The 23,822-nt window shown below is 37.8% G+C and overlaps 3 protein-coding genes across 10 annotated transcripts in view; 1 reads left to right on the top strand and 2 right to left on the bottom strand.

The window, feature by feature from the left end:
• The first annotated feature begins 1,307 nt into the window (after positions 1–1,307).
• On the top strand, positions 1,308–5,565 carry otpb (orthopedia homeobox b). Of its 3 annotated transcripts, none has more exons than XM_046841248.1 (3): positions 1,308–1,452; positions 1,813–2,207; positions 4,223–5,565. In XM_046841248.1, exons 1-3 carry the CDS (start codon positions 1,416–1,418, stop codon positions 4,724–4,726), a joined length of 936 nt encoding a protein of 311 aa, XP_046697204.1. In that variant the 5' UTR covers positions 1,308–1,415; the 3' UTR covers positions 4,727–5,565. The 3 variants fall into 3 exon arrangements, with proteins under 3 accessions (XP_046697204.1, XP_046697203.1, XP_046697202.1); XM_046841247.1 differs by having other exon boundaries at positions 1,308–1,491; XM_046841246.1 differs by lacking the exon at positions 1,308–1,452 and having other exon boundaries at positions 1,689–2,207.
• Positions 5,566–10,434: 4,869 nt separating this feature from the next.
• ckmt2b (creatine kinase, mitochondrial 2b (sarcomeric)) lies at positions 10,435–17,109 on the bottom strand. Of its 3 annotated transcripts, XM_046842187.1 has the most exons (11): positions 16,910–17,108; positions 15,264–15,359; positions 14,683–14,860; positions 14,108–14,306; positions 13,853–13,948; positions 13,549–13,770; positions 12,620–12,705; positions 11,755–11,878; positions 11,538–11,672; positions 11,072–11,197; positions 10,435–10,684 (listed from the first exon to the last, which is right to left on the bottom strand). In XM_046842187.1, exons 3-11 carry the CDS (start codon positions 14,826–14,828, stop codon positions 10,568–10,570), a joined length of 1,251 nt encoding a protein of 416 aa, XP_046698143.1. In that variant the 5' UTR covers positions 14,829–14,860; positions 15,264–15,359; positions 16,910–17,108; the 3' UTR covers positions 10,435–10,567. The 3 variants fall into 3 exon arrangements, with proteins under 3 accessions (XP_046698143.1, XP_046698142.1, XP_046698141.1); XM_046842186.1 differs by lacking the exons at positions 12,620–12,705; positions 15,264–15,359 and adding an exon at positions 13,265–13,350 and having other exon boundaries at positions 16,910–17,109; XM_046842185.1 differs by lacking the exon at positions 15,264–15,359 and having other exon boundaries at positions 16,910–17,106.
• Positions 17,110–20,822: 3,713 nt separating this feature from the next.
• rasgrf2b (Ras protein-specific guanine nucleotide-releasing factor 2b) overlaps positions 20,823–23,822 on the bottom strand; it is a 59,398-nt gene continuing 56,398 nt past the window's right edge. For all 4 annotated transcript variants that reach the window (XM_046842056.1, XM_046842058.1, XM_046842059.1 and 1 more), the window contains 3 exons: positions 23,670–23,787; positions 23,471–23,539; positions 20,823–23,269 (listed from right to left, as the gene is read on the bottom strand). In XM_046842056.1, coding sequence (XP_046698012.1) covers positions 23,177–23,269; positions 23,471–23,539; positions 23,670–23,787 — 280 coding nt within the window. In that variant the 3' untranslated portion in view covers positions 20,823–23,176. The remainder of the gene's footprint in view (positions 23,270–23,470; positions 23,540–23,669; positions 23,788–23,822) is intronic.

The raw sequence follows: 23,822 nt of genomic DNA, 5'->3' as shown, positions 1-23,822 counted from the left end.
CGTTGTTGAATCCACCGGAACCGGAGCTTAGAGCGTACTGCCCGCGCGCGCGCACAGAGCCGCGGTTCAGCCCTGACGTTCAGAAGCTCGAGCTCCTGCAGGGGTGGACATGATGTACACACCGGCTAATATCCTACCATCTCCTCGTTAACGCCATGGAGAAACCCCAAACTGAGTTATGCAATTCTCTATAATAATAATAATAATAATAATAATAATAATAATAATAATAATAATAATAATAATAATAATAATAATTGCTGTGTGAATCCATTTAAAAGAAGGCCTTATTTAATATGAAGCTCACATTAAAATGTTGCTTGCACTGCAGCAATACAAACCCTTCATATGAGCTCTGGTCTTCTGTATAAAAACGTATTAATTTAGTTAAAAAAATTTTTTTTTTAATAAAACCAAAAATCCTGCATCGCCTCCAGTTTACATGTTGACACGAAACGGTCGACTTTCCGTGCATTAGACCCCCAAAACAACCGCATGTAGGTTTTTACACCCAAAACAAAACAGTGTATGTGCACTGTATTTAAACAGAAGTGCATTATAGCAATTCGTAGCCTAATAACCTACTAATCTCACAGTAAATATCGAATTTGGCGCTAAATGCCTCAAGTGCTTAATGGCCTTGAAAATGACTAGTTGGAAATGTACTTTGGATGTGTGGTTAGCTGCCTCGCAGAATTAATCGCACGTGATGGATGGATTCTCCTCAAATAAAGCTGCTTACACACACACACACACACACACACACACACACATGCATGCACGCGGCAATAAAGCTACAAAACCTAAAACCACCACTGAAATACTGTTGTTTTTTTTCTGCACTATTCCTGATTTGTTCCCAAAAATAGGTTGAGGTTCCTTCTCTCTGTCGGTGTAACTTCATCATCACACGTCTGTTTTTCTCAGATTGGAGTCTTTCATTGATTTTTTTTCACCGTTTGCACATTTGGCATGTGTTTTTTTTTTTCTCTCTCTTTTTTCTTTTCTAATAAAAAGCAGATTTATTATAAACTGTTTGTGCGCCATGATTATGAGCTCGTTTATAGCCTACAATAAGGGGGCCGGTGTTATAAATCAGGGGCTGATATTAAGGAGACAGTAATTGCAGACGCTGCCGGTTTATGGATGCTGCCGGTTTGGGCGCGTGCGCTCGCAGAGGCGACATTTTTTTTTTCTCCCCCCCCCAGCCTACAATTCTGATTGGCTCTCATACGAGGAAGCTCGCGCGCTCATCCGCCTATTAAGCGCCTCCCTGTCTGTGTAAAGAACATTATAATGCTCGGAGCCACCTTTTTTTTTACAAACGCGCCGAGAATTTTTCTTCATTTGGCCACTCTATGCTGTTTAAAGGAGTTAAAAGTTTTTAGGGTTAGTAGTTTCGGCACCGGTGCGCCATGCTCTCTCACGCCGACCTCTTGGACACTCGCCTCGGTGAGTTACCGACATCCAACTCCGGTCTCCAGCTCCACTGTAAGCTATGGAGGAACTTTCCATTTATACAATTATGATCGGATTTAGCCTTAATGTTTAATCCAATTTTTGCACTCGATCTTTCATTATCTTGTGAATTAATTACGTCTAACCTTTTTTTCATCAACCTTGTCTAAATATTGATAGAGCATGCTGAGGATTTTATGTGATGCAATTTCAACTTTATTTTTTGTTTTGTTTTTTCAATACTGGTCATGCACTTGTTTATTTATGACTCTTTTATAGAAAAGTCGGAATGTTTCCCGTGTCTGTCTGTGCATGCCATGGAAAAAACTTCATTTTGGCCGATGATTTTTGCAGGGATGAAGGATGCTGCGGCTGAGCTGCTGGGACACAGGGAGGCTTTAAAGTGCAGACTCGGAGCAGACAGCGGACACCCGGGCGATCTGAGCTCGGGACCGGACGCGGTCGAAGGCGCCACGCTGCTCCCCGGGGAAGATATAAGCAATGGTGGATCAAACCCCGGCGGTATGCAGCAGGTCGGCGCCAAGGAGCAAGACAAACAGCAACAGCAACAAGGTTCGGGTCAGTCGGGTGGACAGCAGAGTCAGCAGAAACAGAAACGACACCGGACCCGATTCACACCGGCGCAGCTTAACGAGCTGGAAAGAAGCTTCGCAAAAACCCACTACCCAGATATCTTCATGAGAGAGGAACTGGCGCTAAGAATCGGATTAACAGAGTCCCGCGTGCAGGTGAGTTAAAAATTGGAAAATAATAGCGCATAATAATAATAATAATAATAATTATTATTATTATTATTATTAATAATAAAATAATAATTATTTGTATTTTTTATATTGTAAACATCGAAACAAACAGTAAATTCAAAATGGATGAATTATAGTGTTTGTCTAAACTTTGCTAAAACAATAAACAGCGTTTATATATATATATATATATATATATATATATATATATATATATATATATATATATATATATATATATATATATATATATATATATATATATATATATATATATACACATATATACACATACATATACACACACACACAAATTATAATATATTATATTGCTTTTGTTATGCTATTGAGATTTTATATATATATATATATATATATATATATATATATATATATATATATATATATATCTCAATAATATAAAAGCAACATAATATAATAATTATTTTACAGGATTAACGCAAATAGTGACGTAAACCTAAGTGAGATTATTATATAAAGAATTCCACATTTGTGCAGTTTAAATCTATAAGAACATAATATTTATTGCTGTAAACAGAAAATGCGGTCGTGGTATGTTTTTTTTTTTTTGTCTTGGTTTTTCATCGTTTTATATTATTATATTATTTGTAAGAATTCAGCACTTTAGGCGTTCAAATTTGTAACTTTCGATTTGTATTTAATTTTCCCCCTAAAATGTTAAAAGAAACAAGCCAAATGTATTTATATTTTCTATTTAATTTGGATTATTTATATATATACAATGTTTACTGCGTCATTTCTCAGCGTTCAGGAACCCTGCACTGTGACTTCTCAGTTGAATAAGTCCTAACACCTAACATTGTTCGGCAATATTTTTTTATTTATTTTGTAATTTAAAAACATATATTTATATATAAGACTCACAGTTAACCGCATCAAAACAAATATTAGATTAGTCAATAACGACTTGGGCCGCTTGAAGAAAAGTCAGAACGATGCTAATTAGTCGCCAAATGATGTTACTTGCGATTAATTACACTGAAAGCAATAATGATCATTAGTCAAAGCAAACCGCTCACTCTTTCGTTCTGTTTTCACTGAAGAGAGAAGCAGAAAACACAGACGCACGAAAATTGCAAGTCTATTTTCTGAAGGTATTTTCAGCTCAGGTGATAAAGCACCTTGACCAACCAACCATTTGTCTCTGGAATTGCTCTATCAGGCACAACGTCTTCATTCCAGTCAACCTGCAAAATATTATTCTCCAGTTTATAATGGCATAAAAAAATAGCATTTGGTTCTGTCAGTGATAAACCTATGCTCCGAGATCGACTTGACCCCTAATTAATTATTTGTCAGGGTTTCTGTTATGTTTAAAAACACAAAAGACATTTGGACAAAATGATATCGAGGTGTTGCTTGGCTGGAGTGGGATATAGAAATAAACACGACTTGGTTTGATCATGAAAAAAAAAACAGTTAATAAACTAATCAATTGTAGGCCTTTCGTGCAAGCATTTGTGCATTTCAGTAGTTTTAATAAATCAAGGTGATCGATGGCAAAATATTTTTTGCAATAAAATATGTTTGACTTCGAATAGGATGCACCAGATTTTTATATATATATATATATATATATATATATATATATATATATATATATATATATATATAATTCCCTGCGACTAAGATCATGCAGAAAGAAAGCTCAGAGTTGGATTAATCCTGACTACAACCCCTCAAGGGTTCTTCAACGGTTCATTTGATAATTAAGGATCCTAAAGGGTTCTGCTGGTAATCCTTTTGACAGAGAAAATGATCTAGATTTTTTTTTCGTGGTCGTTCTTCACCGGAAAAATCATACTTCATGTTCTAAGAGTGTTGAATTACTATAACAGTTGGTCTGTAATAGATATAATATGGAAGTGTTAGAAACTACTGTGTTAAAACTGCTTGATTTTGTTGCTGTGTAAGAATCCCGCTATATTCGAGCTCATTGTGTTTGTTTTCCTGCTCAGGTATGGTTTCAGAACCGTCGGGCCAAGTGGAAGAAGCGCAAGAAGACGACGAACGTGTTCCGCGCTCCTGGCACGCTGCTGCCCACGCACAGTTTGCCGCAGTTTCCGGCTGCAATGGGGGACGGCTTGTGCTCGTTCCACGCCAACGACGGGCGGTGGGCCGCGGCGGGCATGGCCGGGGTTTCTCAGCTGCAGCTGCCTCCATCGCTAGGTCGCCAGCCGTCCATGGCGCAGTCGCTGTCGCAGTGCAGCCTGGGAGGCGGGCCGCCGCACAACTCCATGGGCCTTTCCAATGGTCTGTCGTCGAACGGCTCGGGCCTGCAGTCACACCTGTACCAGCCCGCGTTCCCCGGTATGGTGCCAGCCTCGCTTTCCGGCCCGACCAGTGCGAGCGGCTCGCCTCAGCTGTGCAGCTCCCCGGACAGTGACGTGTGGAGAGGCAGCAGCATCGCCTCCCTGCGCCGCAAAGCGCTCGAGCACACCGTCTCCATGAGCTTCACCTAATCAACACGTCGTTTTCGTCCTAAAAAAAAGTATTTTCACGGACGGTCAAGAGCCACTCAGGATCCGAGCTCGTAACTGTGAAATTACAAATTGGCAGCCTTAAAAGGGGAAAAAAAGCGGAATCTCAACAACACCCGGACGATATTTGACGCACATGCGCAGTAGTAATAGCGTCCACGTTTGACACACTTTTAAATCACGTGTAGGAAACGATTTATTTAACTTGTTTTTCCACCCACCCCCTCCCTCTTTTAACGTCCTTAACAATTATACGATTTTGTATTTATTGACAATGATTTATTTATCTATTTATTTATTTATTTGTTGGTTTATAATAATATCATGCTTGTTGTTGATCATTTATCAAAGAACAGTTGGCTTTTTCTTCACTGTCGCGAAATACTTAATGTTTTTTGTTGTTTTTTTTTCCACGTATGTTCAAGACACACGTGTACTGCATGCACGGATTGGTTTAAAGCATGGGTCACGTGTCGATTTTTTTTTTAATTTATTGGTTTATTTTCTATTTTAATTTTGTACAGACAACGAATAAGATGTATAATGAGCAAATTCTCAAATAATCCGATTCAGCTGCATGTATTGGCAAGAAAGAGCAAAGGAAATTTAACTCGAAATGATCTTGAATAGGATACTTGTGTAGATAAAACTAATTCTTGTTACCTGCTGGTCTGTTTGTGATATGTTTTGACTTACTGTATGTGCTTATTACTGAAATGTGTTTTTTCTTAAACGTTAATCCTACCAAATGCAACACACCTGGGCAGGTTTATATCGATTTATTGTAAATGGGTGAATAAAATCATTTTCAGTAACGTCAACCCTAAGAATGGTCCGTCTTTGCATAGACAAGCATATGGATGTGTTATAGCAAACAATATGTCATTTAAGTGAAAACATGTGGGAAGATTAACAGATTAGATTTCAACAGACTGCTCTTATCTTTGGTATCAAACATCAGCAGCACGAATCATATCAGAAATATCAGTTACTTACTCTGACTTGCAGTTTGAAGGTTTCTAATCCTGGACCATTAGGATTCAAGCATGTCCTTGCTTATCATATTTTCTGTCAGAAAATAGCATGCATTTGACAAGTGCTATGAGTAATATCTGGACAATATTTCTTTTGCTAATAAGCACCCCAGTATTGTATGTATATACACAGTATATATATACAGTATATATATATATATATATATGCACTAGGATATATTGCTATATGTGTTTTCAAAACTGTTCATACATATTAGTTCATAAGTGGATCTCTCTCTCTCTCTCTCTCTCTCTCTCTCTCTCTCTCTCTCTCAGCAAACATACACAAACTCTCCCATCACGCAGAGGGTGATATAGGAAAATCTGCGAACCCTGAGATCTAGTGATTGACAACCGACAGAGATGCCTTTTGTCCACATGGGATGCAGTAGGATTGGAACCAATTAGCGAGTAATCAGAGACATGTTTTGCTCCTGCATCCTTTGTGTTCTTCGAAGCAGTTGCCATTGGGGATGCTTTACAGGCCACAAATATCTGCTTTGACCAACCGCTGACACAATAAATGGTCAGCTTGTGTGTAAATGCACTTACAAAAAGTGTCAGGCAGTCAGAAGAGACTTGTCAATCACTGACAAATCAACAAATCAATGTGTCCGGCAGGTCAAGTGTAGTAATAACAATTTGTGGAAAAAATATATATTGAGCATGAAACATAATGAACACTTCATTATATTTTCACAAAGTATATATGAGCAAAGCTCTAAAGACAAGTAATGTTCAATTAAACGTGACATATTTAACTGTGTAAATATTCACACAATTAATAGAATGGCAAAACTGCATATAGCTTATGTAGAGTTTAGTAAAACATCTTCACAAAATTGAATAAAACAAAAGTATTCCACAGGAAAGAATATGTCTTTTGCATATAATGCATATAATACATAATGTATAGTGACACAACATAAAGGTTCATGACAAATTAAAAATCTGGTGGCTCCATTATACAATAGGAAGCATTTTTTTGGCATGGTCTGAGTTCTCTTCTTCCCTTAGAATAAAGGGTCATAGAAAATCAATACAAAGATATTCTGACTGATCACCTTTATCCTATGATGAAACATTTCTATCTTGATGGGAGTGCCAAGGATGAACAGGATGACCCCACCCCCATCCACAGGCCTCGCAAGGTCCATTAAATGGTTTGATATGGATAAAAATTATGTAAATTATATTTTCTAGTTATCACAGTCTCCAGATCACAACATAAATTAACACATATGAGAGATTTAAAAGGGATGCACTATCACCAAAAACACCAACTGATGCAATATCTTTTGGAAGACTCATGTTTTCAGGCCTCTTGTTTGGTTCTAGAGACTTGTAGAATTGACTACAAGCATACTGAAGCTGTTGTGGCTTGTGACCTATGATGGCTCTCTACCTTACTGATATTCTTTGTGTTGTTTTTTCTCCTTTAATATATCACCTGTAGGTATATTCAGAATATATTGGTAAATATTTGTATTCAAAATCTTTAGTCCTTATCTAAATACAATAGGGGGGTAAAAAAAAACCCACAGGCAGATAAAACATGGCTAGGTTCTGTATGGTGTTTCACTTTCCATATAAAGTTAATTGTCTCAGAGAATTAGTGGATGAGATCTCATTGAAACAACAGAATGGGCAGAGTGTGTGAAAAGCTCCCCCGGTCCCTGAACAAGCTTCGCGTACACATCGATCATCATCAGCCTCAGCATCTGCTCTGAGAGGCCCAGACTCCCTCAACCTCCTGTGCTTGCCTGCTCCCAACAGAGGCACATTTCTTATTTTCTACACTGTTCCAAATTTATGGTAAACATCATATGATAATCAGATGATTGCAAGATGTCAGTAGATAGGGGCTGTTGAGTGATACATTGGGTTCGAGTTAAAAATGAAAGCTTTATGGTGCTGTTGTGGTTAGTCAGGCGTATAGAATCTGCCCTGGCTCTAAGACATAATTCAGTGTATCGCCTAATTACCAATGCTATTATGAGTTGAATCAAGAGTCAGATCATTGCAGTATACTAAAATGTCCTTTCCACTCATGCTACAATTAAAGCAACAACGGTTCTACAGCAGCAACTTTGCATTGTTACGTTGCTGTGTGTAAAACCCTGTCTTTGTCACGAGCCGGGTGATACCGACGAAGAGCCGCACGGCATCACAAGCCTTCACAATCCTAAAAAGAATAGTTATTTTCAAACCTATGAAGCTGCCACTGCTTTTGAAACATGTCTCCATGCCCTTTGCTGTAGCCTTCCTGCTTCGCCACCTATACTTGCCCTTGATTTCCACTGTCAGAGCATGGAAAGCACCCCACAGGCCCTGACAGGAGCGACAGCTCGGCGGTAAATCAGAAATCAGTGCCGGAGAGGGGAGCAAGCCACCATGAAGGTCACAGTCACAAGCGTGCCATCTCATGTCTATCCAAACAGTGCACACATCCGTGACCAGCAGGATGGCCCTGTCTGCGACCTGAGTGGGTTGTCTATCATAATCTGGTAATCCCCTAGTGTTTTTGATACCCAATTATCCTGCACAAATGCATTACATTTAATTGCACCTGCAATGAAACATATAAAATAACACACAGAAAGAAAACCCTGAAATAAAACCCTTAAAGAAAAATAATTGGTATCTGTTTTGTTAAGTCATTTAATTTACAAGCTAAGTGCTTCTTTATGATTTGATGATGTTTTTTTTCTTCTTCACAGTGAGCTAATATGAAAAATCTACATCAAATCTAGGCAATAAAGCCGCCTGTTAGGCGTGTTAAGACTGAACATACTTGACAGCGTGTTTGTCTTTAGCAAGTGTAGCGAGAATGAGTGTTTTTCTCATGTTTGCTTACTGCCACCTGCTGGTTTCCTGTCAGTCAGCATCACACGCCTGATAAATAAAAATGACCATGAAAACTAGCAGTCGATTTTTAACATTTTGTTTTTGACGTTTTGTGGGTTTTTTAATGATATTTGGTAAAAAACATTTTATTTGATAAAAAACCACATACATTTCACATGTGAAATATGAAACATATGTAAGTGCATTTGGAGGACCCGAGAATATATGTGCGCTGAAAGTAAACCCATGGAAACTATACAGTGTATTGTGAAAACATCATATAAAAGGAGGGAAACCAAATAGTGCAAAAATCAAACATTGAAGGAAAATATACTTATTAAGCATGTAAGGAATCACATGTGGAAATAAAAACCACATGCAAAATACATATCGGCCTAAATGTAAAAATGTACTGAAGTATTTATACAGTGGGGTATGATAATGAGGAATAAATGAGGAAAAAATAATGTGAAGCATCCAATAACCATATGCATACATTTATAAGGAAATATCTTATAATTAAATATAATATATATATTTTTTGTTTTTAGAAACTGAAAGATTAAACGCATGCACTGATAGTCTTTGTGGAATGTAGTATATGTTTGAAACACATCATGTGCTATGTGTTTCGTGTGTGTGTGTGTGTATATATATATATATATATATATATATATATATATATATATATATATATATATATATATATATACTGTATGTATGTACACACAGAGTACACATTTTTTTTACCATTGTTAAAACAGCATGCTTCCTCATTCATTCCCCCACAGCGCTACACACTAGCCTTTTATAATTAGACCTGGATTCACGTCAAGTCTCTGGGCTATGTACTAAAAGTCACTCTAAATGGCACACAGTGTCGTTATCATTTAGTCGAGAAGTCACCGCAATGCACTGATTTGTGATTAGCATTGCATCAGAGAAGGGCGGCTGGTCATAGTTCACTGCGAGATGATTTCTGCTTGGACACACATACTACTCTTTCTCCACCCCGTGCCCCGTGTGCGCCCTCCACTATGGGTTGTAATGGTATTATGAGGCACACGTCATTAATCCACTTGCAGAAAAGGAAATCAGCCCAGTAGCAAGTCTTAGCTTTGTGCTGATTAGACAAGACAGGCTAGGTCATGGTGTGTGGACCGGTATAACTGTTCATTAACACACAGTATTAGATACAACGTGCAGTGTAAATGATAGGAAATAGGGTAATCGAATACAGATGAATTAAATAGCAAGGAAAGAATCTATTGCCCCTGTGTATACAGTACAGTGTACTGCACATTTGATCTCAGACAAAACCTTTTAAACCACCAATAAGGTAACTTATTAGCATCAATTATTTGACTATTTGATACTAACAGCCATCGCATACTCTTTCTAAAGAAGAAGAGGTGTTTGCAGTGAGGTAGAGACTTCTTCAATCCTATTTACCTGTCTAGCCAGAATGTAATGAGCTTATGCAAGTGCTGTATAGAAGAATTTGATCCCGGTTTTGTGTATGCAGGGCAAAAGGAAAGAGTTTACATGTAAAAATAGTTTTCTTTTAACTCTTTTAACTCTTTTAAAGTTGTAATAATCGCCATAAATCTCTCGCCAATCGCCAAAATCTGTCTACTATAATAAAGTTTTTTTTTCCATGTGCATTCTGTGCTATTATATATTAAATATATATATATCAGTGTCAGAGACGTGTTTAACCTGTAGTCTTGGCAACTACACATTGAAAGCATTTTACCCATTGCATTACTGTTAGAAGGCTCTAGACAAAATCCACCAAACCCACAGAGCTGTTTTATTAGGAGGATTTATTGGAACGAGATTTCCAGTAAGACCTGCAGTAGTAGCGAAGATTGCAGAGGGCACGGCCTGTGGGTTTCTCATCAGCCTAGCTCCCAACTGGACATACTCAGATGGAAGATGCTCATTTCCTGAACTGAACAATAGGTGGTGGGATTTTGATGTCTTGGCCTTTCTCCAGTTTCTTCTCACATTCAATCAGATAGTTGACCCCATCAATCACGCACTGAACAAGCTCGACCTGAAATGAAGGAAAGCTTTGAGCATTAGATGAGCACCTCTTATATGTACATTTGCCTTGAAAAACACAGCAGTGGTTATATGATGATTTTCGACACACAGATTAACTATAAGGATTCATTCTACAAGGAATCATGGGATAAAGAACTTTTGGACAGGATATATTTCAATTGATCCTGGTATAACCTGGAATGGAAATATCTTGGTAAAGCTGTCACAAATATGTCAGTATTGGCATGACTGTGTCACAGTAGGTCTATCTGTGTGTGCCCACTGGTTATCCCCTGCTTTCCAGTATAATAGACTTAGTCTGCCTTCCAGTCTGAGAATTTACCATTTCCACTGAACAATCTTTTCAGGGTGTCAGACTCCTTGGTAGGATATTTACCTCAGACTTGCCCAGACGGTCAAGGTTAGATACATCAAAGACATCACCGACAGCAGCAGTGTCCACTCCACCTGTGCCACGCTTCTGTAGCCTAAGGTTATCCAGGATCTTGGAGAAGCGGGGGTCCTAGGGTGGCAAAGACATGGACTGAATTACATTTTTTAAAGTATCACAACCAAAACTATAGTCAGATAATTCGTACATGATTTATCTTGCACAATCATTATGAGGAGGGTTGCAGAATCATTTGATTCCATAGCGAAATAATTTATGCATGATTCTCAGATGATTTCAGAACCATTCAATTCTATAAACAGAAGAGTCATGAATGCATTTATTTCACAGCGCAAGTCTGAGGAGGATTGTAGACTGAATTCACATGATTCAGCTCACAGTACCCTGCTGAACATATAGAATCACTCAATTTCATAATCAAACTATTCACACATGATTCAGCTTGCAGTACCTTGCCAAGGAGAGGCAGGCGCACATGGACTCCAGCTCTTAGCCCAGTTCCCAAGTTGGAGGGGCAAGTCAGGATGTAGCCCAGGTGCTTATTCCACATGAATTCCCAGCCTCTCTCCTGAATCAGTCTCTCAACCTATGAAAAAAAATGTCCAAGACGAAATCATATATCAGTCTGGCTAACAAAAATAACACGATCGCCTTGTGCTCAGTTATACCTCTTTCAGTCCTCGACAGAATCTATCAAAGACTCTTTTCATGTTGCCGCCCTTTTCCATTGAGATGACGCGGGTGTGGTCCTCTTCATTGATCCAGATTAAGAATGTTTTTTCATTGTTGTGCCTTGGAGATAACATATCCATCAGATATAGAATTTCAAGTAGCAGGTCTAGATTTCATCAGATTGTAATGTATGTGAAAAGTATGTCTTATTAGCAAGCCATATGCCATACTTGAGTGTTAGATAAACAAATTAAAAAATGCATACTGAGTTATCTGTCAAGACCACAACACAGTAATTGGATAGATATGCACTAGGTGGTATCTTAAAGCTAGGCGGTTAAGTCATTGGACGTTGGATCCAAAAGTTCATGAGTTCAAATCCCAGCCACAACAAGCTACTATTCCTGGGCCCCTGAGCAAGGCCCTTAACCAAAAACCCGATCAGTTGTATAATAAGGGTGTCTGCCAAATGCCATAAATGTAAATGTGCACCAATTACATTTTTCCACTTTCGGTATGATACTGATACCGGTGCTGTGAGTATTGACCGATACCCAAAACTGATCAGAAACTCAGTAACCAAGACAACTATATTCAAGCTTTTGTTGCCAAGTTTGCAAAACAATGTAGGTGTACAAACAGAGGTCTTTAGGTTGGATTTCCACTTTCATGCTCGATGCTACATGTTAACATCACATGCATTTTAAAGAAATCTCTCAAATTACTGTACGTCAAATCCTATTCAATCCCGATCCAGTGTTTCAGGTCTGTACCTACAAATACTAATAATGTATCTGTACATTTCTAGATTATAACACACACAAGCATGCAGTCTGATGGCGCAAGTCTCATGCACCATACCAGATTCCCCTGGCATCAGGCCAGTCACGAGCCATCCCTGCACAAGTCAGCAAAGGTGAAACAGGCTTGTCAAATAGGAAGTGATCCTGGGATGAACAAACCAATTAGGAACTAAGGTGAGGGAGAGGTGGCAAAAAAAATGGACAGGGTCACAAAAATCACAGAGTTCTGATTGGTCAGAAGGGTGACAACAGCTCAGACAAACACTTTGAGTTGCATGGTGTTTGTCAGTTTGTCATATATAGCCACTACAACATAACAGAAACAAACTTGTTTTACACCAAATGTAACTAAGAAAGTGTAAAAAAAGATGTAATTTTATTTGGAATAAAAACATGGAATCATTGGCAAATCGCTCTGGTGGAAAGGAATACAGCACATTGGGACATAGTGTTACACAAATATAGTCAACTTTAGATTGGTAACAGTGACGCATCTTTGTGCCTGGTCAAATCCCACCACTAAATTCTTGATTAATTTTCATAGCTTACACACCATTGTTTTTATATTCCTAATTAATATCCAACAACCAGTTCAAACAGAACTGGTCCCACGTGATAATCATATTACAATCTCAAGCTACAAATATGTTTACTACAGACTACTGCTACACATTAACAACTAATACCTATTCTGATACCTTACCAAATGCCTCGAGAATCAGGCCAGTCTCTGGCCATACCAGCTGAGGTGAGTAGAGGAGACACTGGCTTATCAAAAAGAAAGTGCTCCTGAGATGAACCAGAATGTGACAACAATGTTTGCGTTAAGGAGTATGGGAAACTTGATAAAGGACATTCATATTTTGAAAAATGTCTGGCTTTGGATTTGTTTCATTTTATTATTGCTTGCTGGTCATATTAATGTAAACAGTTAATGTCTGTGGATATGCTATGGTCAACAGATATTAATGACTTGTAATGGCTTACGTCGATAAGTTGCTGCTGGTCCTTTTCAGACATCTCCGTCAGACTATAATATTTGCCTGCAAGGTCTCCTTTTAGTCCAGACAAAGCCTGGACTGTCACTCTCTCCACCTCACGTCGTTCAGAGCGTGTGCAGGCTGGAGGCAGACTGAGGCCACGGATACTGCGGCCAGTACGCACGCGGGATGACAGCACATACTTGTCATCAAACACCCCAGAGGTGATCTGTGCCAGACATAGTCTATTATAGTCAGGATTCAGTTTGGAAATTTTTTTTTTAGCCTCTAAACGGAAAAAGCCTATTTACCTTTGAACTATCAAGATCTGTTGGGTGTAGCATGGTCTTGGGGTCATATCCATTGTGCCTGGCCTTGATGACTGGGTCAAAGAGGTCAGCAAAAATCTGAAGATTACAACATTATTTATTAATACAGGTCAAAAAGCCAAATGATTGGCTAATCATTATAAAGAAAAGTTCATCTACTAGCCTAGCCTTTTCTCGATAACCAACTAGAATCATGCTGAATTGCCAATCTTGTGGTATATACTACAGCTAACATACCTCATAGCTCTCCTCATCACCTGCCACCATGCCTACAGTTTTGATGAAGGGGTGCCCAGGGTTGTCCACCCCAGTCTGAATGCACTGGTCCAGCGTCCAGTTATTTGGAGTGAGCTTGTCCCTCAGTCGAGAATAGATGGCAGGGCTCAGAGCAGATGCCATGCAGTTGTTGTGCTTGCGCAGATCCGGGTAATCAGCGCTACACAATATAGATACAGAATGTAATAATGAAATTCAAATGTTTCTTACATACATGTAATGACAGAGATCTTAAAGGAAACAGTGATCCTATCATCCAGTATAGCACATGTGTAGAGCAAACAGTACATGTAGGTTTAGGACTCCTCAAATATTATTCCCAGCATGTAAATGTTGGCAGAAACAGTGGAGCAGTGTGACTTTCTTTCTGTGGAAGTGACCTATAACACTCATGATCATGATCCAATTGAGTCTTCAGAATATGAAGATATAAGTTGACCATTTCAAACAGTAGATATATGCTTTAGGATTCACCAATGAATCTAGTTTAATCTTGGAATGAAAGGCTATGTAAGGACACAGTTATTAACTCTCACCTGGGTGGATAAAGCTTCTTCCTCTCAGCAGCAGAAACACCAGAGTCATTCATCAGATAGCCAGATGCCAGGGTTCCAGCACCCACGCTAGCCATAAGCATAGCTGTGGTACGGCTGGACAGCATTCTAGTGAAGGGGCTGGCCATTCTTACTTCCCAGATGTCTTGTCAACTCAAATCTTGGGGAAGTATAGAGAAATACTTGTACTAGTAAGACCTTTTAATATTATTAAAACCGTTCATATATATTTAAACATTTCCTAAACAAAGACAATGTAAGTCCTCAGATTTCTTTACCTACTGACATGGTTTAAGCTTCCTAAAGCTTCCCTTTAATGTTCTTAATCAGGAAACTCTGTATTAGAGAGTTTAACTTAACCTTAGGGTGCTAGGTTGAACTTTTCTATATAAAAAAAAAGAAATTGTAGCTAGGTAATTGGAATGGCAACTGTAATATACACTGCCTGCCAACAATTCCAAGACATATTGTCTTTTTTTTTTTTTTTAAAGCTGTGCAAGAGATTTTTGGAGAGGAAGGTGATCGTGCTGTCTGTAATGAAATAGGCAGCCAAGTCAACCAACCTTAACCCAACGGAGCTGCTCTGGGAGTAATTGGATCGAAATGTTTAAGAGAGGTGTCCAACCAGATCCACAAACCTCCGGAAAGGTCAGCACAAGCTGTGGCAGAGGATCTTTGTGAAACACCTGACTGCTAAGAAATGCTTTTTTTTTAATACAAACATATAGTTTTATATTAATATAATATAATTGAATAATAATTTCATGTTTTATATATATATTTCTTAACATGAACCACACGGCATAGGCAAAATGTAAGGTGCTTTAAATCACAATCCATCATTATCAAAATAACTCAAAATACAAGTTGAACTATAGATAATGTTAACTTGGATCTTACTGTATGTGTTCTAAAGTTCATGAATGGATAGCAAAAAGCTGGGCCCTTAAATGGGTTTTTGATGCAAAAAAACTCAAAATCTTTGTTTTTCTAGTATTTCTACACAGGTTTAGTGTTTCTGAACCGGATTAGACTTAAATATTTTGAGATTTGAATTGGCAAAGAGAAAATACTTACATGAAATGGCTTTTTAAAAAGCTAGGCAGGGAAGAATTCCTGCACAATAAAATGCTGTATATGATGTGCAGCGTTTTCTTTTTAAAACTGCATATAAATCATTTTATAGGGTTATGAAATTCTTTGATGGGTCCTGAACTATGATAACGTAAGCCATTAAATATTTCACAGGGCCATCTTTGTAATAAGCGTGTGTGTCTTGTACTATTTAGCTTGGCATAAGACATTCTAACAGACTATTCATGAAAGTCATGATATATTTAGACATTAAACTGACATCAATTGTAATTTAAGATCTAAAATAATGATGACACGACAGGCATACCTAGAGGCATATCTACAAATAAGAACATCATCATGGCATTATTATAAAACTGTTTTAGAAATAATTAATTCTGGTCAAAGACAAGCTCTGCCCTACACTAGAGCTGAGCAGGGTGCACAGTATTATAGCAACAGGTGTAGATTAGGAATTACTGCCAAGTCCCTGCTGGCTATAATTCAACTGACCACATGATCTACAGTGACATTCAAGATCGGTCAGAAGGCTTACAAACAGACATGAGAGGGAGCGAGAGAGGCCCTGGAGTGAGCATGACCTGCAACATTAACCAACAGCATTGAGATGTCTAAAACTGAAGCAGGTTGGTGAAAGGATTGGATTTCTCTCAGCTCAGAGAAAATTGGACTTTCTGGGTTTTAAAAAAATACTTATGTTTGGTATCAAGGGTCTGTTTGCAGAAAGCCTTCAATTTTACTATGTAGAAACCCCCTTAGGGAGAATAAAATGCATAATTATTCAAAGAATTGTTAAAGCACAATCGGTTCTTAAGAATCAACATATTTATTTTACACAAAGTAATCAGCTGTGAAATCCTTTATTATAAAAAAAAAATATATATATATATATATATATATATATATATATATATATATATATATATATATATATATATATATATATATTAATATGAATGCACTTAGAAAAACAAATATGACTGTGGCCATAATCCTCTATTCTGCCATCTCATAAGTTCCAATAACACTTAACAATAAATCATAGTACAATAAAAAATATATACACTGAAATTGTGACTGTCCAGTTGCCCACTGTTTGATTTCTTGTACTCACCTTTAGAAAGAAGGTGAAAGGTCCTAACACACACACACACACAGTCCAGCAAGGAGCTCCAGCAGGCAGCTAGTGAGCTAACACTGGGCCACTCAGGCAATAAGAGCTCATCCCAACAGCCAATCCTATTTCTACTGACAGCATGTGAGGGCCAACGGACCTCCCTACTGTCAGGACATTTTGCCCTTGAGCCTTTGCTTCTCAGCTCGGTCAAAACCTCATGGATTTTCCACACATACTGGATACACACAGTCATGCACACACACACACACACACACACTCACACACACACACACACACAATGCTCTCCACCAGGTAATTTTCCACCCTCCCAAAAGCTGCTCTGTCTCTCCCTCTCGCTCACGTACATCATGCTGCTGAATCCACTACAGTCTGTTACATGGAAATATTCTTGAGCAGGTCTTCCTGGACTAAAAGTCTTAGCAGATGTTAATATAAAACAGATTAATGTTCAAATTAATAAGGTCTTAGATGCAAAATAATAACTATTTTTTTCTCACTAGGTGATCAGGTTTATGTTTACATATATTGATGGACACATATATTGATGCTTTGAAAACGGCCATCATTTTTACATTTATACCATTTCTCACTTACCTATACAACTTATGAGTTGAGAACTAAGGACCTTGCTCAAGGGCCCAGCAGTGGCAGCTTAGCAGTGATCATAGCAGTGATCATAATATGATCAACATCCTGTTGAGATTGGTAACAGTCTTGATCTTTGGTGGTGGGTGGAATGCTGAATGGGCTACATTATACTGGCTGTAGTCATAAATGTGTGTCAGTGTTTCTGTGTATGGAGCACTGAGATGGACTGGTAGCTCATCCTGGGTGTATGCTCCACCTCATTCCCCATTTTGCAGAAATAACCATTTGATTAACCACATCAATGAATGGATTATTGATCTTTGGCAGTCATCGGTGGTAGGATTTGAAATCTTAACCTACATCTTAACCACTGAGCTATCCTCTTCCCTAAATTCCCTGAGTTGCCACTTCCCTATACTTTACCCATCACTGCTGGTTTTTTTGCTCGGACAGGTCTCACAATCATCACTCTGTAACGACAGGTACATATTCTATTCTGTTTGTACTGTTTGTCCACATGCTTTAAGATGAAGGACAAAATATATCATTTACTCCAGATTTACTGATTAGACTTACTGGTGATATGGCTGAGGGAACTGAGATCAATACAGGACACCAGTGATGACAGGGCGTCTTCTTTAATTACACCACAACTGGTCACCTGACTTACAGAGGGATGTACATGTATAGCACTTTTCAGCAATTTATGAAAATTGTTGCCATAAAACCTAATAAATTTTATATCACTCTCCAGAGAAGAAATACCTTTTTTTTGTTTCTGTTGATCTTTACATCCTGTTGATCATATTAAGTTTTCTGGTCTTGATCTTTGGTGGTGGGTGGAATGCTGAATGGGCTACATTATACTGGCTGTAGTCATTAATGTGTGTCAGTGTTTCTGTGTATGGAGCACTGAGATGGACTGGTAGCTCATCCTGAGTGTATTCTCCACCTCATTCCCTATTTTGCAGAAATAACCATTTGATAAACCACATCAATGAATGGATGATTGATCTTTGGCAGTCATTTTGCTGACTTTTGTTCAAATTATTTTAAATCTAGGATCCCAATTTTTTGTTCCCAATACAGCACAGTCTAATATCTCAATTACACAAAACAATACACAAAAGTGTTATATTTAGTCATAGAGCTAATTTAATTAAATTGTCTGTTTTGCTGCATTCATGTTTGCTAAAATGTTTATGAGGAACATTGGAAATTTGGGAACATAGAAGATAGTTGATAGCCATGTAAAAGCATCTAGTTCCAGACAAGATCCAAGCTAAAGGAACTTGGTGCATGTCTTGAACCAGAAGCTTTTATACATCTATCAAATAGAATCTATGTCCCCCAAGTTTTGTACTGAAATGAGTAGGAGAAAGAGCAAATGAGTGAGAGTTAGTGTGAGAGGAAAAAGGTCAGCCTGTCAGTGAAATATGGCCTACATTAAAAACTAGCATAGCCTGTATAGAAGGTTGATAGCGGTCATTGAGATCATATCAGGGCACAAAAAAAAGGAAAGCTTAAAGAGCGTCAGAGCCGCCAGAACTTTCCACATGTCTGACATTAGATCAGAACACACTGTCCTGTTAACAGCACTAACGTTTAATCTCAGTGGCGTGCTAATGACAACCCTGATTTACCAGCTACTTAAGTTACATGTCACTGCTCCTTGTACACCCAAAATGTTTACCTAATAACACTTTTGTTCAGTAAATCCAACTGGAATGCTTTAATTCATTTAAACTGGTTGCTGAAACATGTACAGAGTACTGTAAATGTTTAGCATAAAATTAAAACATCAGCCATCAAAATATTTACTGAACTATCATATATGTTAATGGGTTCCCTGGTGGTCTAGTGGTAAGGATGCGGCGCTCTCGCCGCTGCGGCCAGGGTTCGATCCCGGTCAGAGAACCAACCCCAGCCGTTAGGGTTGCACAAGCCTTAGTGCCGGTCCCAAGACCGGATAAATGGGAGGGTTGCTTTAGGAAGGGCATCCAGCGTAAAAACGTGCCAAATCTAACATGCGGATGATCCGCTGTGGCGACCCCTAATGGTAGAAGCCGGAAAAAATTTTATCATATATGTTAATGACACTGGGGAATAATGATGCACTTAAAACGATTATATAATTTTTTTTTCTTTTGACTCTACAACTGCAGGCTTACATACCTTCCAATGTGGCCACTTCCTCACTCAATATCACAGTATCATTTCAAATGAATACGTAATTAAAAGAAGAATGGTCCAATGGAATGGCTTCAGGAAATTGTGATAGAACTTTACTGTTAAACACATGATGTGTGGAATATTTTAAATATTATATAAAAGTAAATAGGTTTGGGTAACAGGGTTAAATGAATTGTGTGGGACACAAAACAATGATATTCTTAATAGTCAACATTGAATGATTTTTGGATGTTTTCAAGTATGTGATGTTAAATAGATTCGGACATAATTCCAAAATATATATAATGATGTTTGAATTTCAATGATTATATTTCAAATGTAGTTTTATGTTGTAGTACAGTCCGAAATACTGGAGTAGGTGCTGCATTGTTTTTTAGTATAATGTACCACAGGAAACTTCAATGAATTGTCTAATCACATTTCACCTAAAGCTTGTGCACCTGAATCCTAATAATTGTTAAGAAATCTGATGTAAAATTCAACATGTCTGGATTCACATCATTTTTCAGCTGCTCATCAACTGTTAAAAATAAAAAATTACATTAAATAAATTAACAGTTAAATAAAACATTAATTAAATAAATTGATTATATAAAACAACAATGATTTGTAAAAAACTGCCTGTAATACACACACAAGGCTTAAACATTTAACACAATCAAATAGAAAAGATGAAGGTATAAAAAGGTTGAAGGTGTTTTATACTTGTCACATATACATTACAGCACAGTGAAATTCTTTCTTCACATATCTAAGTGATGTTAGGAAGATGGGGCCAGAGTGCAGGGTCAGCCATGATACAGCCCCCCTAGAGCACAGAGGGTTAGGGGCTTTGTTCAAGGGCCCAAGATTGGCAGCTTGGCGATACTGGGGATTGAACCTGTGACCCTGCTATTGGAGAGTAACCCAAAACCTTAAAAGATAACACATGTGTAAGTATTTGTTTACTTTTTGCTCGTTTCCTGATAAATTATTTGTGTTTAGGAACAGTACAGTACAGTACAGTAGAGTTTATATAATATAGATTGAAATACAAGGTGACTGTTATTGCAAGACACGGCTATGCTGGTTTCAACCACCAGATGGCAGTACATCACCATAATCAATGACAAACTACACAAATTGGATTCCCAATGAGCATGAGCTTTTATTTCAAATAAAAGCCTGGAACTGTAGCGCTAAAGCTATATATATACACATGTCCAGCTTAGACATGCATCAACATGCAGCGCACAACAGCAATGCAATGCCAAGAGGCATATTACATACATCTGTTAAAAAAAAGCAAGATAAATGACAGAAATCCAATCTGATATGCTACATTTCTTTTGTCTTGGTTTTGCAAAGTAGAACAGCACACTAGAAGTGATTAGGAAATCATTGCAAAATCAAAGTATTACATAATGTCAATGATAAAAACCACAATCAAAACATAATCCCATGTGCGACATACGTATTATATACAAAAAAAGGTCAAATAAATATGTCCAAATAAATATTACTATAACACACTCGGGTAAGCAACGCTACATTACTAAAAGTGCAATCCATACACTATGCTAACCTGCCTCGTTCGTCTACACCCCAGCCAAACACAGACACATACAACAAGACAAATTAATCGAAATAAAAGTTTGTCCCACAAAAATAAAATTGTCTTCATATAGCACAGTGGTTGATAATATGTTTTATGGCCAGATCGACAGCTCTCTGTCAGCATATGCATATGAAATTTCCAGCTTTCATGAGCATAAAGGGTGAAAAAAGTGCAGTCCACTGGAAATGTAATCTATTGTTCTTTTGAGGTTTGAACAAAGACTATACAACTGTGAGAACATTAACACAGAACATCTTTCATTTAGTCTTCAAGCATGCAAACATTATCTGTTGCATGCAAAACAATTAAAAGACTGACAACCATTTCAGTGTAACGTTGTGTATGAAATCAAGCAGCTACTCCAAATTGGTGCCGTTAACAAAGACCAGCCCGCATTAAGAAATAAAAACATTTCAGAATCAGCAATCTTTAGATTGGCATTTATCATGGAATCAGCTTAAACAATCTACCAGAGTGCAAAATGGCCTAAGCATTATTTCTGTGCTTATTGAAATGCTACAATCTGATCCACTTTCCAAAGACATCACTGTATATCTTCTTTTTCTGAGAGGAAAACATACATAATTTCTGGACCATCTTCATGCACTCAATGGTCATTTAATCAGGTTCACTGACTGTACAGTTGGATTTTGTAGTTTTGCCAAACACAATATCTCAACCCCCTGTACCTTTCTGGCATGATATTATTATTATTATTATTATTATTACTTGATATTATTTACCAATATTAGATATTATCATCAAGTGTTTGAGAACTACAAAAGGCCCACCAGCCCAATGATATTTGCTCAGCTGTGGTCCTATAATTGTGTGCAGAGGTTATAGGTAGAAGAGGAGCAATACATTGTGTCCCCCAACAGATACCTAATACAGCCGACTGGGTTCTAGTCATAGCATCTAAAATGGCTATTTGTTTTCTGTAGCTCTATTTTAATAAAACTCTGTGATCCGAATTGAACAACGATAAAAATAAATTCTAAAACGAGATCAGTGTTTGATATCAAGTTGCTATAGTAGAATTATTTTTTTCTTCCCTTTTTATAAAATCAATATTCTGAAAATATTACCATTTAGGGAACTGTGTCAAGAAGGCACCTATATTTGATGTATATTATGTATGTATAATTATTAATATATCATTTATTTTATATAACATTCTACTAAATTATCATGATTTCATTCAACAGGATCAAAAACTAAGGATAAATTAATTCATGATTTACCATCTTTTTAAAATCTAATCTGTGACTTGCTTGACTCTGTACTAATCATGAGCTACTGTACATTCCACTTCCTTCCCCTGACAAAATCAGCCGTTATATAACAATCTAGTGTTTTGGTTCGCTGCGACTCTCCTGTGGCAAAACAGATATGAATGTACAAAGTCTGGCAAAATGACAAACAAGTGGAAGTACCAGTAGCATGTCCTTGTTTGCTATGTGGTTTGGAGACATCAGAATTGGAGAGACGAGGGCAATAGACAGAACCCACAGTCTTAAACACGCACAAAGCTAACAGCAGGAGCTTTGAGAGAACAGTATTGAACCACTCTACTCCAGGACAGAGTTCTGCTGCTTTACATGCTACATTTCTTCTCCATTCTCTTCACCCCATGTTCGCTGCTTTCACCTGAACAGTCCTTGACTTGCAACACAGTGGCAGTGGACGTAGCTCATGTCTTATTTATCTTCTGCAAACTTCAAACTAGGACTTTCTGCTCTTCGTTTACTCCTTGTTCTCCCACACGGGTAACGCTTTTTTACCACGGCATACATTATGGCCTCAGTAAAGCAGGCAAAGTGAAGCATGTTTGATAGTTGGAGGTCTCAGGGCAAGTCTGTAGGTCAAGCAGGAAGCCTGGGTTCGATCTTAAGAGACAAGTCATAGAGTGTATCTTCATCCATGATCAGAGTTTTATCCATTAGGTACTGAGTGACCTAATGAGAACAAGAATTAGAAATAAAACCCAATTGTACAACAGCCTCAAAGCACCTTAAGTGCAACCTACATTTCATTTATTATTGTATAATTTCTACTATGGTTTATGTCAGCATTCTTTAAGAGTCAACTGAAATCTAAGCAATACATACAAAGTAGATATGAAGAAGGATATGACATCTAGTCATGAATTAACTCACCTTTGGCTGGTGCTCGATTCTGTAAGGAGTTTGCTGGAATTGTCTGATCTCACGAATAATATGAGATATCTGTTGGTAAACAGTACAAATATTTATGGAACCAAGAAAAGCCTGAAACCCAGTGTACAAACTTGACAACCCACAAGTGCTTAAAAGGTTCAGCATGATAACACTGAGAAAAAGCCCTGCTTTGGTTTACCATTCTCATCTTTGAGAAGTTGACCAATCCCTCTTCAGTAAAGTTTGGGGTTCCTTCCTCAATAAACGCCAGGTCTGTCAGGTACATGCCCAGATAAGGGACACATGGTGGATTACAGCTGTGAGCACACACAACACATAGAAAATAAATGCA

Source organism: Silurus meridionalis, chromosome 27, assembly GCF_014805685.1.
Source record: "Silurus meridionalis isolate SWU-2019-XX chromosome 27, ASM1480568v1, whole genome shotgun sequence".
Taxonomy (NCBI): Eukaryota; Metazoa; Chordata; class Actinopteri; order Siluriformes; family Siluridae; genus Silurus; species Silurus meridionalis.
Note: the sequence above shows the minus strand (reverse complement) of the source record. Positions and strands in the feature narration are given on the sequence as shown.

Coding starts and splice junctions, on each gene's coding strand:
- otpb (XM_046841246.1), top strand. CDS start 1,707: ATGCACTTGTTTATTTATGACTCTTTTATAGAAAAGTCGGAATGTTTC. Junction 2,208..4,222: donor TAACAGAGTCCCGCGTGCAG/GTGAGTTAAAAA, acceptor TTTCCTGCTCAG/GTATGGTTTCAGAACCGTCG.
- ckmt2b (XM_046842186.1), bottom strand. CDS start 14,828: ATGGCCAGCCCCTTCACTAGAATGCTGTCCAGCCGTACCACAGCTATG. Junction 11,673..11,754: donor TCTGTCGAGGACTGAAAGAG/GTATAACTGAGC, acceptor TTTTTTTCATAG/GTTGAGAGACTGATTCAGGA. Junction 11,198..11,537: donor GCCTGCCTCTCCTTGGCAAG/GTACTGCAAGCT, acceptor TTGCCACCCTAG/GACCCCCGCTTCTCCAAGAT.